This window comes from Chiloscyllium punctatum, chromosome 45 (genome assembly GCF_047496795.1).
Source record: "Chiloscyllium punctatum isolate Juve2018m chromosome 45, sChiPun1.3, whole genome shotgun sequence".
In the NCBI taxonomy this organism is placed as follows: Eukaryota; Metazoa; Chordata; class Chondrichthyes; order Orectolobiformes; family Hemiscylliidae; genus Chiloscyllium; species Chiloscyllium punctatum.
Window position 1 is genome coordinate 52,713,662 of NC_092783.1, and position 13,492 is coordinate 52,727,153.

The following is a 13,492-nucleotide window of genomic DNA, read 5'->3' on the forward strand; positions in this document are numbered from 1 at the left end:
CAGTGTCACACACTGACCCTCACTCTCTGGCCATTCCCAGGGTCACACACTGAACTTCATTCTCTGACCATTCCCAGGGTCACATAAAGAACCTCACTCTCTGAACATCCCAGGGTCACATACAGACCCTCGCTCTCTGACCATTCCCACGGTGACATACTGACCCACATTCTCTGAGCATTCCCACCGTAACACACTGACTCTCACTCTCTGACCATTCCCAGGGTCACACATTGACCCTCACATTCTGACCATTCCCAGGGTCACATACTGACCGTCACTCTCTGACCATTCCCATGGTCACACATTGACCCTCACGGTCAGACCATTCTCACAGTCACAAACTGACCCTCACTCTCTGACCATTCCTAGGGTCTCACATTTAGACCCTCACTCTCTGTAAATTCACAGGGTCAGTGACTGACCCTCACAAACTGATCATTCCCACCATCACACACTGACCCTCACTCTCTGACCATTCCCAGGATAACACACTGACTCTCACTCTCTGATCATTCCCAGGGTCACACACTGAACCTCACTCTCTCACCATACACAGGGTCAGTGACTGACCCTCACTCTCTGACCATTCACAGGATCAGTGACTGACCCTCACACACTGATCATTCTCACCATCACAAACTGACCCTCACTCTCTGACCATTCCCAGGATAACACACTGACTCTCACTCTCTGATCATTCCCAGGGTCACACACTGACCCTCACTCTCGGACCAGTCCCAGGGTCACACACTGACCCTCACTCTCGGACCAGTCCTAGGGTCACACACTGACCCTCACTCTCGGACCATTCCCGGGTCACACACTGACCCTCACTCTCTGACCACTCACAGGGTCACACAGTTCCCCTCACTCTCTGACCATTCCCAGCGTAAGTGACTGACTCTCACTTTCTGACCATTCCCATGGACACACACTGACCCTCACTCTCTGACTACCCTCAGGGTCACACACTGACTCTCACTCTCTGACCATTCACATGGTCACACACTGACCCCTACTGTCTGACCACACCCAGGGTCACACACTGAACATCACTCTTTGACCATTCCCACTGTCACACACCGACCCTCACTCTCTGACCATTCCCAGGGTCACACACTGACCCTCAATCTCTGACTTTTCCCAGGGTCACACACTGGACCTCACTCTTTGACCATTCCCAGGGTCAAGTGACTGTCGTCACTCTCTGACCATTCACACCATCACACACTGACACTCACTCTCTGACTATTCCCAGGATCACACACTGACTCTCACTCTCTGATCATTCCCAGGGTAACACACTGACCCTCACTCTCTGACCACTCCCTGGGTCACACACTGACCCTCAGTCTCTGACCATTCCCTGGGTCACACACTGACCCTCACTCTCTGACCACTCACAGGGTCACACAGTGACCCTCACTCTCTGACCATTCCCAGCGAATGTGACTGACTCTCACTCTCTAACCATTTCCAGCATCACACACTGACCCTCACTGTCTGACCATTCCCAGGGTCACACACTGTACCTCACTCTCTGAACATTCCCAGGGTCAGTGACTGATCCTCACTGCCTGACCATTCCCACTTTCACACACTGACCATTGCTCTCTGACCATTCACAGGGTCACACACTGACCCTCAGTCTCTGACCATTCCCCGGGTCACACACTGACCCTCACTCTCTGACCACTCACAGCGTCACACAGTGACCCTCACACTCTGACCATTCCCAGCGTAAGTGACTGACTCTCACTCTCTGGCCATTCCCATGGACACACTGACCCTCACTCTCTGACCATTCACAGTATCACACACTGATTCTCACTCTCTGACCATTCCCCGGGTCACAATGTGACCCTCACTCTCTGCCAAAACCCAGGGTCACCCACTGGCCCTCACTCTCTGACCATTACCTGGGACAGTGACTGACCCTCACTCTCTGACCATTCCCAGGGTCACCCACTGAACCTCACTCTCTGACTATTATTTGGGTCAGTGACTGACTCTCACTTTCTAACCATTTCCAGCATCACACACTGACCCTCACTGTTTGACTATTCCCAGGGTCACACACTGTACCTCACTCTCTGAACATTCCCAGGGTCAGTGACTGATCCTCACTGCCTGACCATTCCCACTTTCACACACTGACCCTCGCTCTCTGACCATTCCCAGGGTCACACACTGACCCTCACACTCTGACCACTCATAGGGTCACACACTGAACCACACTGACTGACCATTCCCAGGGTCAATGACTGACCATCACTCTCTGACCATTTCCAGGGTTACACACTGACCCTCACTCTCTCAGCATTCCCAGTGTCAGTGACTGACCCTCACTCTCTGACCATTCCCAGTGTCATTGACTGACCCTCACTCTCTGACCATTTCCTCCATTACACATTGGTCAGAGAGTGACCGTCAGTCACTGACCCTGGGAATGGTCAGAGAGTGAGGGTCAGTCATTGAACCTGTGAATGGTCAGAGAGTGAGGGTCATTCACAGGTTCAATGACTGATCCTCACTCTCTGACCATTCCCAGGGTCAGTGACTGACCGTCACTCTCTGACCATTCACACCATCACACACTGACTCTCACTCTCTGACCATTCCCAGGGTCACACACTGTACCTCACTCTCTGAACATTCCCAGAGTCAGTGACTGATCCTCACTGCCTAACCATTCCCACTTTCACACACCGACCCTCGCTCTCTGACCATTCCCAGGGTCACACACTGTACCTCACACTCTGACCACTCATAGGGTCACACACTGAACCACACTGTCTGACCATTCCCAGGGTCAATGACTGACCCTCACTCTCTAACCATTCCCAGCATTACACACTGACCCTCACACTCTGACCATTCCCAGGTTCATACACTGGACCTCACTCTCTGACCATTCACAGGATCAGTGACTGACCCTCACACACTGATCATTCTCACCATCACACACTGACCCTCACTCTCTGACCATTCCCAGGATAACACACTGACTCTCACTCTCTGATCATTCCCAGGGTCACACACTGACCCTCACTCTCGGACCAGTCCCAGGGTCACACACTGACCCTCACTCTCTGACCATTCCCGGGTCACACACTGACCCTCACTCTCTGACCACTCACAGGGTCACACAGTTCCCCTCACTCTCTGACCATTCCCAGCGTAAGTGACTGACTCTCACTTTCTGACCATTCCCATGGACACACACTGACCCTCACTCTCTGACTACTCTCAGGGTCACACACCGACTCTTACTCTCTGACCATTCCCACTGTCACACACCGACCCTCACTCTCTGACCATTCCCAGGGTCACACACTGACCCTCAATCTCTGACTTTTCCCAGGGTCACACACTGGACCTCACTCTTTGACCATTCCCAGGGTCAAGTGACTGTCGTCACTCTCTGACCATTCACACCATCACACACTGACACTCACTCTCTGACCATTCCCAGGGTCAGTGACTGAGCCTCACTCTCTGACCATTCCTACTATCACACACTGACTCTCACTTTCTAACCATTCCCAGGGTAACCCACTGGCCCTCACTCTCTGACCATTACCTCGGTCAGTGACTGATTCTCACTGTCTGACCATTCCTAGGGTCACACAATCAAACACTCTCTCTGAACATTCCCAGGGTCAGTAACTGATCCTCACTGTCTGACCATTCCCACTGTCACACACCGACCCTCACTCTCTGACCACTCCCAGGGTCACACACTGAACCTCATTCTTTGATCATTCCCACTGTCACACACTGACCCTCAGTCTCTGACCATTCCCCGGGCACACACTGACCCTCACTCTCTGACCACTCACAGGGTCACACAGTGACCCTCACTCTCTGACCATTCCCAGCGTAAGTGACTGACTCTCACTCTCTAACCATTTCCAGCATCACACACTGACCCTCACTATCTGACCATTCACAGTATCACACACTGATTCTCACTCTCTGACCATTCCCCGGGTCACACTGTGACCCTCACTCTCTGACAATTCCCAGGGTCACCCACTGGCCCTCACTCTCTGACCATTACCTGGGACAGTGACTGACCCTCACTCTCTGACCATTCCCAGGGTCACCCACTGAACCTCAGTCTCTGACCATTACTTGGGTCAGTGACTGACTCTCACTTTCTAACCATTTCCAGCATCACACACTGACCCTCACTGTTTGACTATTCCCAGGGTCACACACTGTACCTCACTCTCTGAACATTCCCAGGGTCAGTGACTGATCCTCACTGCCTATCCATTCCCGTTTTCACACACCGACCCTCGCTCTCTGACCATTCCCAGGGTCACACACTGACCCTCCCTCTCTGACCATTCCCAGGGTCACACACTGGCCCTCACCTTTGACCATTCCCAGGGTCATACACTGACCCTCACTCGAAGAACATTCCCAGGGTCACACACTGACCCACACCTCTGACCATTCCCAGGGTCACATACTGACCCTCACTCTCTCACCATTCCCATGGTCACACACTGACCCTCATTGTCTGGCCATTCCCCGGGTCACACACTGACCCTCACCTTCTGATCATTCCCACGGTCACATACTGACCCTCACTCTCTCACCATTCCCAGGGACACACACTGACACTCACTCTCTGACCACTCACAGGGTCACACACTGACCAGTCCTAGGGTCAGTGACTGACCGTCACTCTCTGACTATTCCAAGGGTCACACACTGACTCTCACTCTCTGTACATTCACAGGGTCAGTGAATGACCTCATTCTCTAACTATTCCCATTGTCACACACTGATCCTCACTCTCTCATCATTCCCAGGGTCACACACTGACCCTCACTCTCTGACCATTCCCATGGTCACACACTGACCCTCACTGTCTGACCATTCCCACGGTCACATACTGACCCTCACTCTCTCACCATTCCCCGGGTCACACACTGACCCTCACCTTCTGATCATTCCCAGGGTCACATACTAACCCGCACTCTTGGACCATTCCCAGGGTCACACACTGACGCTCACTCTCTGTCCACTCACAGGGTCACACACTGACCTTCACTCTCTCCCCATTCCCAGGGTCAGTTACTGACCCTCACTCTCTGACAATTCCCAGTGTCACACACTGATCCTCACTCTCTGACCATTCCCAGGGTCAGTGACTGACCCTCACTCTCTGACCATTCCCACTATCACACACTGATTCTCACTCTCTGACCATTCCCTGGGTCACCCTGTGACCCTCACTCTCTTACCAATGCCAGGGTCACCCACTGGCCCTCACTCTCTGATCATTACCTGGGTCAGTGACTAATTCTCACTGTCTGACCATTCTAAGCGTCACACACTGACCCTCACTCTCTGACCATTCCCAGGGTCACACACTGTACCTCACTCTCTGAACATTCCCAGGGTCAGTAACTGATCCTCACTGTCTGACCATTCCCACTGTTACACACCGACCCTCGCTCTCAGACCACTCCCAGGGTCACACACTGACCCTCACTCTCTGACCATTCCCAGGATCAGTGACTGACCCTCATCTCTGAGCATTCCCAATATCACACACTGACTCTCACTCTGACCATTCCCTGAGTCACAAAGTCACCCTCACTCTCTGACCATTCCCAGCGTAATTGACTGACTCTCACTCTCTGACCATTCCCATGGACACACACTGACCCTCACTCTCTGACCACTCCCAGGGTCTAAAATTAACCCTCAATCTCTGACCATTCCCATGGTCACACACTTACCCCCACTGTCTGACCACACCCAGGGTCACACACTGAAACTCACTCTCTGACCATTCCCACTATCACACAGTGACCCTCAGTCTCTGACCATTCCCAGGGTCACACACTTGCCATCACTCTCTGACCATTCCCAGTGTCAGTGACTGACCCTCACTCTCTGACCATTCCCACTATCACACACTGATTCTCACTCTCTGACCATTCCCCGGGTCACCCTGTGACCCTCACTGTCTGACCATTCCCAGGGTCACCCACTGACCCTCACTCTCTGACCATTACCTGGGTCAGTGACTGACTCTCACTCTCTAACCATTCCCAGCGTCACACACTGACCCTCACTGTCTGACCATTCCCCGGGTCACACACTGAACCTCACTCTCTGACCACTCACAGGGTCACACAGTGACCCTCAGTCTCTGACTATTCCCAGCGTAAGTGACTGACTCTCACTTTCTGACCATTCCCAGGGACACACACCGACTCTCACTCTCTGACCATTCCCATGGTCACACACTGACCCCTACTGTCTGACCACACCCAGGGTCACATACTGAACCTCACTCTTTGACCATTCCCACTGTCACACACCGACCCTCACTCTCTCACCATTCCCAGGGTCACACACTGACCATCAATCTCTGACCATTCCCAGGGTCACCCACTGACTCTCACTCTCTAACCATTCCCAGCATCACACACTGACCGTCACTGTCTGACCATTCCCAGGGTCACACACTGACTCTCAGTCTCTGACCATTCCCAGGGTCACACACTGACCCTCACTCTCTGACCATTCCCAGGGTCACACACTGACCCTCACTCTCTGACCATTCCCATGGTCAGTGACTGACCCTCACTCTCTGACCATTCCCAATATCACACACTGACTCTCACTCTCTGACCATTCCCTGAGTCACAAAGTCACCCTCACTCTCTGCCCATTCCCAGGGTCAGTGACTGACCCTCACGCTCTGACCATTCCCAGTGTCAGTGACTGACCCTCACTCTCTGACCATTCCCGCCATCACACATTGACCCTCACTCTCTGACCATTCACAGGGTCAATGACTGACCCTCACTCTCTGACCATTCCCACTATCACACACTGACTCGCACTCCATGACCATTTCCAGGTCACACACTGACCCTCACTCTCTGACCATTCCCAGCGTCAGTGACAGACTCTCACTCTCTAACCATTCCCAGTGTCACACACTGACCCTCACTCTCTGACCATTCACAGGGTCAATGACTGATCGTCACTCTCTGTCCATTCCCAGGGTCAGTGACGGACCCTCACTGTCTGACCATTCCCATCGTCACACACTGACCCTCACTCTCTGGCCATTCCCAGGGTCAGTGACTGACCCTCACTCTCTGACCATTCCCACTGTCACACACCGACCCTCACTCTCTGACCATTCCCAGGGTCACACATTGACCCTCACTCTCTGACCATTCCCAGGGTCAGTGACTGACCCTCACTCTCTGACCATTCCCAATATCACACATTGACCCTCACTCTCTGACCATTCCCTGAGTCACAAAGTGACCCTCACTGTCTGACCATTCACAGGGTCAGTCACTGACTCTCACTCTGACCATTCCCCGGGCCATACATTGACCCTCACTCTCTGACCATTCCCAGGGTCACACATTGACCCTCACTCTCTGACAATTCCCTGGGTCACACACTGACCCTCACTCTCTGACCACTCTCAGGGTCACCCACTGAACGTCACTCTCTGACTATACCCACTGTCACACACCGACCCTCACTCTCTGACCACTCCCAGGGTCACATACTGACCCTCATTCTCTGAGCATTTCTACCGTAACACACTGACCTTCACTCTCTGATCATTCTCAGTGTCACACACTGGCCCTCACTCTCTGACCAGTCCCAAGGTCACACACCGACCCTCACTCTCTGACCATTCCCAGGGTCACATACTGAACCTCACTCTCTGACCATTCTCACCATCAGACACCGACCCTCACTCTTTGACCATTCCCAGGGTCAGTGACTGACCCTCACTGTCTGACCATTCCTAGCGTCAGTGACTAACCCTTGGGATGGAGCCAGAGAAAGCATGTACTGCAAGCATTAGCCTATAATGAATTAGTCTTCCTAAATCTCCTGACTCCATTCTTCAACAGACCAGAAAGAAGTCATATGCATGCAATGTTTGAAGTCTTGATCTTGGGAAAAGCAAGTGATATGGAGTCCTCAGGCTGTTAAGACTTAAATGCATCTACCTTGTCTAGTCAAATCTTTTATGGAAACATACAGTCATGCAGCATGGAAACAGTTATGTTCATCCAACTCATCCAACTCGTCCCCAATCTATTCATTTGCTAGATTTTGGCCCATATCCCTCTAAACCCTTCCTATTCATGTAGCCTTTAGATGCCTTTTAAATATCGTACTTGTACCACCCTCCACCACTCTCTCGGGTAGCTTGTTCCATATACGCATCACCCTCTGCATGAAAAAGTTGCCCCTCAGGTCCTTTTTAAATCTTTCCCCTCTCATATTAAACCTATGCCCCCTTGTTTTTTTCCCCTGTCCTGGGAAAAAGTCCTTGTCTATTCACCCTGTCCATACCCTCATGAGCGGCCAGAGGAAGTGGTGGAAGCCAGTACAATCGCAACATTTACAAGGCATCTGGATGGGTATATGAATAGGAAGGGTTTGGAGGGATATGGGCCGGGTGCTGTCAGGTAGGACTAGATTGGCTTGGGATATCTAGTCGGCATGGACGGGTCGGACCGAAGGGTCTGTGTCTGTGCTGTACATTTCTATGGCTCTATGACTCTAAGGTCATCCCTCAGTCTTCACTGCTCCAGGAAAATCACCCTCGCCAATTCAGCTGCTTCCTATAACTCAAACCCTTCAAACCCGGCAACATCCTTGTAAAACGTTTGTGCACCCTCTCAAGTCTAATAGCATCTTTTACTCTAGAAGGGCAACCAGAATTGTATGCAATATTCCAAAAGCAGCTTCGCCAATGTCCTGTACAGCTGCAACATGACACCCCAACTCCTAAACTCAGTCTTCTGACCATTGAAGGCAAGTGTGTCAAACACCTTCTTCACCACCCTATTTACCTGCAACTCACTTTCAAGGATCTATGCACCTGCACCCCTAGACCTCCTTATTCAGCAGGGCCCTACCATTAACTTTATAAGTCCTGCCTTGGTTTGCCTTACTAAAGTGTAGCACCTTACATTTATTTAAATTAAACTCTGTCTGCCACTCTCTGGCTCATATGATCAAGGTCCAGTTGAACTTTGAGATAATCTTCTTTGTTGTCAACTATGCTACTTAATATGGTGTCATTCGCAAACTTAGTAACCATGTTCATATATTCACACCCCATTTTCTCATCCAAATTATTTATATAAATGATGAAAAGCCCACTGATTCTTGTGGCACACTGCTGGTTACAGGCCTCCAGTTTGAAAAACAATCCTTTACCACCACCTGCTGTCTCCTACCTTCAAGTAAATTTTGATTTAATTGCCTCGCTCCCCCGGATCCCATGTGATCTAACCTTACTAACTAGTCTACCATGTGGAACCTTGTCAGTCACTTTGCTGAAGTCCATATAGACTATGTCCAGCACTCTGCCTTCATCAATCTTCTTTGTTACCTCTTCAAAAAACTCAATCAATTTAGTGAGACATGATTCCCCACACACAAAGATATGATGACTATCCCTAAGTAGCCCTTGCCTTTCCAAATGTATGTAAATCCTATCCTTTAGAATCTCCTTCAACAACTTATCCGTCACTAACATAAAGCTCACTGGCCTATATTTCCCTGGCTTTTCCTTCCAGCCTTTCTTATATAATGGCATAATGTTAGCCAATCCCCATTCTTCTGGCATGTCACCTGTGGCTATCGGTGATACAAATATCAAGGGGCCCAGCAATCACTTCCGTAGCTTCTCATAACGTTCTGGGAAACATCTGATCAGGACCCAGGGATATTCTTGAATGAACGCCTGTTGTGTATAAGTGAGAGAATGGATTTTTTTTTATGCAGATATATTCAGCTGCTGAAGAATAAACATTTATCTTTTTCAAAACTTACAAGAAAACCTGTGACAGTTTTTGATGGCTACAGCACTCAGGGTAAAACAAACACAAGTTTTGTTTTAAAATGCATCTGTCTTCATCAGTTGAGAAGTGGCATTGGGGGGCCCAGCCCAACCGCCTCTCCCCTCTTGTTAAAAAAAAGTCCTTTATAATTGTTCAATAACATTATCTTTGAGGAGTGGTAGATGGAGTTTAATTTAGATAAATGCGAGGACCTGCATTTTGGGAAAGCAAATCTTGGCAGGACTTATACACTTAATGGTAAAGTCCTAGGGAGTGTTGCTGAACAAAGGGACCTTGGAGTGCAGGCTTATAGCTCCTTGAAAGTAGAGTCACAAGTAGATAGGATAGTGAAGAAGGTGTTTGGTATGCTTTCCTGTATTGATTAGAATATTGAGTACAGGAGTTGGGAGGTCATATTGTGACTGTACAGGACATTGGTTGGCCCACTTTTGGAATATTGTGTGCAATTCTGGTCTCCTTCCTATCGGAAGGATGCTATGAAATTGAAAGGGTTCAGAAAAGAATTACAAGGATGTTGCCAGGGTTGGAGTATTTTAGCTATAGGGAGAGGCTGAACATGCTGGGGGTGTTTTCCCCGGAGTGTTGGAGGCTGAGAGGTGACCTTATAAAGGTTTATAAAATCATGAGGGGCATGGATAGGATAAATAAACAAGGCTTTTTCCCTGGGATGGGGGAGTCCAGAACTAGAGGGCATAGGATTAGGGTGAGAGGGGAAAGATATAAAAGGGACCTAAGGGGCAACTTTTTCAAATAGACGGTGGTGCGCTTGTGGAAAGGGCTGCCAGAGGAAGTGTTGGAGGCTGGTACAATTGCAACATTTAAAAGGCTTCTGGACGGGTATATGAATAGAAGGGTTTAGAAGGATATGGGCCGGGTGCTGGCAGGTGGGACTAGATTGGTTTGGAATATCTGGTCAGCATGGATGGGTTGGACGGAAGAGTCTGTTTCTGTGCTGTACACCTCTATGACTCTATTTTCCATTGTGATGGTTAAAAAGGGAGCCAATTTCCCCTGCTCGAAACATAACCAATTTTTAAATGGGGATTCTGGAATCTTTAGCTTTGAAAAAAAAAAGTTAAAGTCCATCATTCGCAGATGAAGATTAAACTTTTGGCTGCACCTCTATGACATTCCATGCGTTAAGTGCCAATTGGACAAATATTTGTAAAAAGCGGAACTTGTTATTGTGGTGTATAATGGTACTGACGCATACTTAAAACCCTTAGACTTCTTCATCAGTTACCTAGGATAACATTTCAAAAGCTTATCTGATTTGAAAAGGAAGGTAAGGGTCAGATTTACTTTGAGACACAATTGTCTCACTTCCTATCTGTTTCAAGTATTAACCACATTGTAGCTGGGCCTAGATTTTTTTTTTGTCTTAATTTACTGCAATGTAAGGTTTGATTCTGTACTTTCAGGATATGTTGACAGTGGGGTGCAAAGGAAAATCTGCGGTTACAAAGTTGTCTCTTTCAAACCACAATCTGAAAGTAGACTTCAATGTTACAGTTTCAACCTAGCGGAAGCCACAGCATATTAAATCATCAAAAGGAAATTAACATTGGGGAAACCGCTGAATATTTGAGTATGCGAGACTTGATGCAAAACCTACCAACTTAGTTACTTTACAAAGTTCTTCCATGGCAGACAGAGTGGATGTAGAAAAAGTTTTTCCCCTGTTTGGTGGGTCTAAAACTAGGGGGTATAATCTCAGGATAACAAATAGGCCATTTGAGACTGACAAGAGGAGGGATTTTTCTCCACTTTGAGGGCACTAAATCTTTGGAATTCTCAACTTTGAAGAGTAGGGAAAATCAATCATTGAGAAAGTTCAAGATAAAAGTTTTTGTAAAATCATGACATGAAGGGATATGGAGATAATGCATGAAAGGAGAGTTGTGATAGATGACCAGCTATGATCTAATTGAAAGGTGGAGGAGGCTTGGCAGATTGAATGGACTGCTCCTGATGTTGTGTTAGCAACTTAGATTGTGCAGTGTAAGACAGCAGGATACTGAACAAACTCAGTGTATTACAATGGCAGATCCTAGTCGAAACTAAATCCTGTTAGTTTTGCAGTACTTATTGCCCGTCTCCCCTGCCAATTCCAGCATTCCTCAATCCCATTTCTGCTCCATTTTGAGGGTCAAGATTAGACTGGTGTTGGAAACGCACAGCTGATCAGGCAACATCCGAGGAGCAGGAAAATCGAGGTTTTGTGCAAAAGCCCTTCATCAGGCTTTTGCCAAAAACATCTATTTTCCTGCTCCTCGGATGCTGCCTGACCTGCTATGCTTTTCCAGCACCACTCTAATCTTGCCTTTAATCTCCAGCATCTGCAGTACCCACTTCTGCTCTGTTTTGAGGGTGTCAAGAGGCATTTTCCGTGAAGACCTAACAAATGTGAAAAAGGAGTAGCTAGTTATTGCATTTATATTAGAACAGCATAACATCAGTATAGAATATCAAAGCTCTTCTGTAAATATTGAAACAATATTAACTTTATTCACTTATTTATTGATTCATAAAGATACCTTTCATTTTTGAAGACCATTCCTATCTGAGAGTCATCAGGCAGTGCTGTTGTTGTAAGAGCTGTAAAAACAGTAACAACAGATAATAACAGTGGAATAGCAGATCTCCAGCTACAGATTTCCCATACACAACATCTAGTCCAAATGTGAGGTGATGCATTTAGGCAAGTCTAATTATAGAGCCAATTATACAATGAATGGAAGAGTCTTGGGAAAAGTTGATGGGCAGAGAGATCTGGGAGTGCAGGTCCAATGTAGCCTGAAGGTTGCTGCACAGGTGGATAGAGTGGTCAAGAAGGCATATAGTATGCTTGCCTTCATCAGACGGGATATTGAGTGTAAGAGCTGGCAGGTCATGTTAAAATTGTACAAGACATTGGTTTGGCCGCATTTAGAATACTGCGAACAGTTCTGGTCGCCACATTACCAAAAGGATGTGGACGCTTTGGAGACGGTGCACAGAAGGTTTACGAAGATGTTGCTTGGTATGGAAGGTGCTAGCTATGAAGAGAGGTTGAGTAGATCAGGTTTATTTTCACTAGAAAAAAGGAGATTGAGGGCAGACTTGATTGAGGTTTACAAAGCCATGAAGGGTATAGACAGGGTGGATAGAGTCAAGCCTTTTCCCAGGGTAAGGATTCGATAAAGAGAGGTCATTCTTTCACGGTGATAGGTGGAAAGTTTAAGGGGGATTCACGTGGCAAGTACTTCACACAGAGGGTGGTGGGCGTTTGGAACGCTTTGCCAACAGAGGTGGTAGAGGCTCCGTCCCCTTCCTGGACCTCTCCATCTCCATTAATGACAACCGACTTGACACTGATATTTTTTACAAACCCACTGACTCCCACAGCTACCTAGATTACACCTCTTCCCACCCTACCTCTTGCAAGAATACCATCCCATATTCCCAATTCCTCCGCCTCTGCTGTATCTGCTCCCAGGAGGACCAGTTCCACCACAGAACACACCAGATGGCCTCCTTCTTTAGACACCGCAATTTCCCTTCCCACGTGGTTAAAGATGCTCTCCAATGCATCTCGCCCACATCCCGCACCTCCGCCC

General features: G+C 48.5%; 1 protein-coding gene across 1 annotated transcript in view; it reads right to left on the bottom strand.

The window, feature by feature from the left end:
• The window catches only part of LOC140467116 (polymeric immunoglobulin receptor-like), an 89,403-nt gene that overhangs the window by 20,222 nt on the left and 55,689 nt on the right, over positions 1 to 13,492 (bottom strand). The window contains exon 10 of the mRNA XM_072563182.1: positions 12,431 to 12,491. Within this exon, the coding sequence (XP_072419283.1) occupies positions 12,431 to 12,491 (61 nt within the window). The remainder of the gene's footprint in view (positions 1 to 12,430; positions 12,492 to 13,492) is intronic.